Source organism: Apus apus, chromosome 5, assembly GCF_020740795.1.
Source record: "Apus apus isolate bApuApu2 chromosome 5, bApuApu2.pri.cur, whole genome shotgun sequence".
Lineage (NCBI taxonomy): Eukaryota > Metazoa > Chordata > Aves > Apodiformes > Apodidae > Apus > Apus apus.
Window position 1 is genome coordinate 63,386,002 of NC_067286.1, and position 5,294 is coordinate 63,391,295.

Genomic DNA, 5,294 nt, shown 5'->3' on the forward strand with positions numbered 1-5,294 from the left:
CCACAATTTGGCTTTTTTATCTGCCCTGGTGTCCCTCAGACACCCTGGGCTGGCACCCACTAGAGCCTAAAATCCCTGGGGGGTGGGGGAGAGATAGACAGACACATGCACATGGACCTAAACCTGATAAAGTGCATTTCTTTAGGCAAATAAAGGGGGATATCTGGGGATAGACTGTTCTCTTCCTCTCCTGCCTGATCCCTCAGGACCTGGGGGCAGAGGCGGGTGCTGGCAGCACTGGTGGCCACCCAGTCCCATCCCCAGGACCAGAAGCCCTGCCTGCATGTTGCCTTCAAATCAGAATGACAGTGGGGACCTCGCTGGGAAGCAGCAGGATGCTCTGTTCCTCGACCCCCCCCTCAGCCATAGTGTTATAGCAAAGCCCCTCCCCTCCTTGACCCCCAGACCCACTCAGGTGGGAGCAGCAATATCCAGGTCCTCCTCAGCCCTTCTGATCTTGTCCCACTGTAATTTTTTTTGACCTGTGAGAGACCACACAGGACTTCCCAGACATTTGTCCAGGCCATCCCTACCTGGCCCACCTGTCTCTTTATGGGTCATAAGGCAGAGCTTCATTAACATCTGCCAGGGCTGTGCTTCCCCTGGCAGATGCCTCCTGGAATGGCAGGCAATGGATCTACTGCCCACAGGGGTCCAGCCGTGCTGCCAGTTTTGTCTTTGCAGGGAATGGTGTCTGTCTGTCCTGGCTGGTGGGGGTCACCTGGCAGCACAGGACCAGGCGCATGACCCGCAGCACCGGGGGCCTCAGGATGGCAAAGACCCAGGGGTCAACGATGGAATTAATGGAGAGAAACCTCATGGCTAGGAGGTCCCACTCGTGGTTGTCCTCTTCCTTGCTGAACTTGTTCACATAAGCACGGATCTGTAAAACACGACAGGGAGAAATATTGTGGGGTCTGGGCTTCCAGGATTCAGCCCCTGGGCAGCTTCTTGGGGAGATCTGGGCTGTCACAGAACATATTCAAGGCACAGAACAAAATGAAATGGCCTCAAGGTGCACCAGGGGAGGTTTAGATGGGATCTTGGGAAGAATTTCTTCCCCCAAAGGGCTGTCAGGCCCTGGCCCAGGCTGCCCAGGGCAGGGCTGGAGTCCCCATCCCTGGAGGGGTTTTCAAGCCCTGTAGATGTGGTGCTGAGGGACATGGGGCAGTGGTGGCCTGGGCAGGGCTGGGTTAATGGTTGGACTTGGTGATCTGAAAGGTTTTTACCAACCCAAATCATTCCATGGCCCAGCCCTCAGCATGCACCAAGGCTTCGTTTAGCCCTAACACTATTAAGGTAGTGGCTGCTTAAGGAAGTGGGGGGGGGGGGACATCTCACCTGGGACCTATAAATGTTCATGATGGAGAGGAAGAGGGTGCTGGACCTTCCTGCAATCTGCCAACTCATCGCAGCTGACAGGGCTTCCTGGAAGGGTGACTCAGCACTCCTTACTCATACGGGTCGAATTGCCACCCCCTCATTTTGGGGGAAGAGGGGACACTCAGACGGGGACAGGAGCTGGGGGCACGGGAGGCTTGAGCATCCCCCACCTCTGGCTGGGATCCTTCAGGTACCACCCAGCTCCAGGTGGCCAGAGTGCAGCCAGAGCTGCCAAGAGCACAGCACTTCCAAGGGCTTTTCTTTTCTTTTTTTTTCAGTTGGTTGGTTTGGTTTTCTTTGGAAGGATTTTGTGGTGCTGTGGCTTGATGGGCTCATGTGGCCGGGCTGCTCCTCACGGGGTGGCTGCTGTGGGCAGCCCCAGCCAGAAGAGAAAGTGTCACAGCTTGGAGGCACCAGCAGCTCGGTTTGAGAGGCTGCCAAAAGGCAGCTCGAGCGCAGCCCCGCGCGGGAGCTGGTGATGGGAGAAGCTGGCTGTGCCTCTGGACAAGGCTCCATCTGCTGCCCCAGGGTCCACGGGACCCCCACCAGCGACACTTTTCCTATCCCACCTGTCCCCAGCAGACCTGAAGGACCTTGCCCATGGGTCCTCACTGAGAGGTCCCACTTCCTAACGCCCACGGCACCCAAAGCTTGGCTTTTCTGGGACGTGAGGAGAGCCATCCACCATGTGCGAACCCCTTGATAGGAGCTGAAGCATCTCGGGATGTTGAGTCCAACTTTCAGGTTGCTCAGCCTGGACATTGTCTTTTCTCTGTCTTCAAACCCTGGCAGCCTGGCTTGGCTGCAGCCTGGGGTCATTTTCTTTTCCCTTGGGAAGAGAAAGGGAGCAGGAAGGGAAGGTAGAGTCTATTTAACTCTGTGAGCACAAAATTAGCCCTGGCTGTGCTCCAGACCTCGGGGCTTGCTTCCAATGGGAACAAAATTAACTCCTGTGGTGGTGGCCTCATGCAGACGGGCAGGGGACAACGAGGTGCTGCTGGTGGGACATGGCTTGGCTGGATGAAAAAGGTCTCTTTGGTGAAGAGAGTCAGAGGACTGGCTTTCTCATTTCCTCTCCCCATCTCCTCTCACCTCCTTCTTTATGTCATTGCAGTGTTTAGACCCCATGTTTCTGCATGGATGGGACATGGGATGTGGGAATGTCTCTAGGGATGAAGGCTGCTGTGGCCCATGTGCCAGATCTCTGTTCCCAGCAACCACCCATCTCCCTGCCTGCACCCCAGCGTCGCTGTGGAGAAGTGAAGACCTCCATCTAACAGTGAGGTGGGTGCTGCATGCTCGCATCTCCAGCACCATCCTGTCCCCTCCCCACAGGGATCTGGGATAACTCTGCCCTCCCAGCACTGAAACCCACCGCCTCCAGCCCAGCCCAGTGTCATCTCCTTCATCCCCATTTTTGGATGTCCAACTTCTCACTCTGCCACCCCTCACACCTCCACCCTGAGTGTCCAGCTCCCAAAAAGTGTGGTCCAGGGTAACCCTACCCCAGACCCTACCTGATCCATGCTGCCTGTCCCGGGGTGTCTGCAGGATGGGAAGGCACCTCTGCTCCTGCCGCCGCATCCTCCTGCCATTGTGTTCCCTGCCACCCTGTCCTCCTGTCATCCCATCCTCCTGCTGGCAGCTGGGATTCCAGGGGTGATTCTCCCAGTTTCCCACGGCATGTGCAAACCGCACAGCGTTTGTGACAGACCCGGGGTTCTCCTGAGCTTCAGGAGGAGCTCAGCCTTGAGCTGGAAGTTCAGGCGGTCGAGCGGGGTGGAGCCGTGGAAAAGGAGAGAGCGAAACAGGGGTGCTGGGGAGAGGAACCCCACCCCAGGGGAGACGTGGTCACACTCACCGTGAACGGCAGGGAGCAGATGACGAAGGTGATGGTCATGATGGAGAGAAGGAGGAGATGGTCGATCTCCTCGGCCATGGAGAACATGCGGCGGCTGCAGCCACCCGCTGCCCGGGGCTGCTCCAGCGCGGCCGGCCGGCGGGTCTTCTGCCCGCGCCGGTGCATGCGGGCCAGGTTGGTGATGACACTGAGGTTGCAGAGCAGCACCGAGAGGATGAGGAAGAGGAGCAGGGTGGCGTAGAGCAGCGAGAAGGTGACGTGCAACCCAGACACCTCCATTCCGCCCTTGTGGTCCCGGGGCTGGTAGTCCAGGCGCATCTGGATGAAGCACCAGGTGCCGGGGCAATACTGGACGTACTGCCCGAAGCCCAGCAGGGGCAAGGAGCAGAAGGCTGCAGAGAAGGTGTAGATGGTGGGCAGGGCCACCAGACCCGTGCGAGGGCTGAGGAAGCGCTCGTAGAAGTAAGGCCACCCCAGGGCCAGGCAGCGTTCCAGCGCCATGGCGAAGAGGATGAGCATGGTGGCCAGGCCGAAGAAGCTCATGGAGAAGCCGAAGTAGAGGCAGATGTGTCCTCCTGGGGTCAGGGCGGTCAAGGTGAGGTTGCGGTGATAGGAAGCCAAGACGAAAGGGCTGACGGAGCAGGTGCCCAGCAGGTCGGTGACCACCAGGGCCAGCACCAGGACGTGGAAGAGAGAAGGGGGGCGAGCGCGGGGCCCGCGGCGGCAGCGCAGCAGCAGCCCGAGGGCCAGGAGGTTGCCCAGGAGGCCGGCGGAGAACATGAAGGCACTGACCAGCGGGCCGACCCCGGCCGGCAGCGTCCCGCCGCCCTTGCACAGTCCCCGGCCCGTCCCGTTCATCCCGTCGCCTCCGCACGAATGAGCCGCCGGCCCCGGCCCCGCCCCCGGCCCCGCCCGCCGTCCCGGGACCGCCCCGGGACCCCGCACCGGCACCGGGGAGCCGTCCGCAGCCCGAGCCCCCCGGGATGGGAGCCCCGGACCGGCCCGGGACCCCGCACCGGCACCGGGGAGCCGTCCGCAGCCCGAGCCCCCCGGGATGGGAGCCCGGGACCGGCCCGGGACCCCGCACCGGCACCGGGGAGCCGTGCGCACCCCGAGCCCCCCGGGATGGGAGCCCCGGACCGGCCCGGGAGTCCCGGGGCGGCTGCGGGAGAAGCGAGGCGCGGCGAGTCCCTGAACCGGGCTGGGAGCCACACGCACCAGCGGCCCCGGGCGCCATCGGGGCGTCCCGGTACCGGCCCGGGAAGCCCGGTGTGGCTGCCGGAGTCCCGAGGCTCGAACGGCCACGGGGCTGGACCGGGAGACCCTCTCCTGGCCAGCCCCGGTACCGGTCCGGGAGTCCCGGTGCGGGTCTGGGACCAGCCCCAGCCTGGTCCGGGAGTCCCGGTACCGAACCAGGAGCCCCGAGGCACGGCCCGGGCCCCGTGGAGATTCGGGAGTGCCTCTGGTGCTGTGGGAACGCTGGGCTGGCCCCGCGGCCGGTTCGGGAGCGCTGATGCCGGGCTAGTCGCCACGCTGAGCTGGGAGCCCCCAGGCAGGGCCGATCCGGGAGCCCCTGCTGGTCTGGGAGTCCCGGTACCGGTCCGGGAGTCCCAGTGTGGCTCGGGGAGCCCCGGGGCTCCTGCTGTGGTGCCGATCCGGGATCCCCAGGAGGCAGCACAAGAGCCGGTGCTGATCGGGGACTCCCCGACTCGCAGGGATGCCCGGGGCTCCGGTGCCTCCAAACCAGCCGCCTTCCCTGCCTGAAGGGGCTCCAGGAAAGCCGGGGAGGGGCTTGGGGCAAGGGCAGGGAGGGATGGGAGCAGGGGGAACAGTTTCAGACTGAAGAGAGGAGAGACTGAGACGAGATCTGAGAAGGAAATCCTTGGCTGTGAGGGTGGGGAGACCCTGGCCCAGGTTGCCCAGGGAAGCTGGGGGGGTTTCTGGTGCCAGAAATCATGTTCTCGTTGTGTTGGGGGATGTCACAGCAACCTAACCCGGCTCCTTTTATGTTATTTTTATTTTATATTCTCTTTATTTCAAGGTAGCAGAC

General features: G+C 62.0%; 1 protein-coding gene across 1 annotated transcript; it reads right to left on the reverse strand.

Annotated features, from left to right (window-relative positions):
* Positions 1-412: 412 nt before the first annotated feature.
* On the reverse strand, positions 413-4,102 carry PTGER2 (prostaglandin E receptor 2). Its single transcript, XM_051621175.1, has 2 exons — positions 3,245-4,102; positions 413-883 (listed from the first exon to the last, which is right to left on the reverse strand). Exons 1-2 carry the CDS (start codon positions 4,100-4,102, stop codon positions 638-640), a joined length of 1,104 nt encoding a protein of 367 aa, XP_051477135.1. The 3' UTR covers positions 413-637.
* Between the last annotated feature and the right edge of the window lie 1,192 nt (positions 4,103-5,294).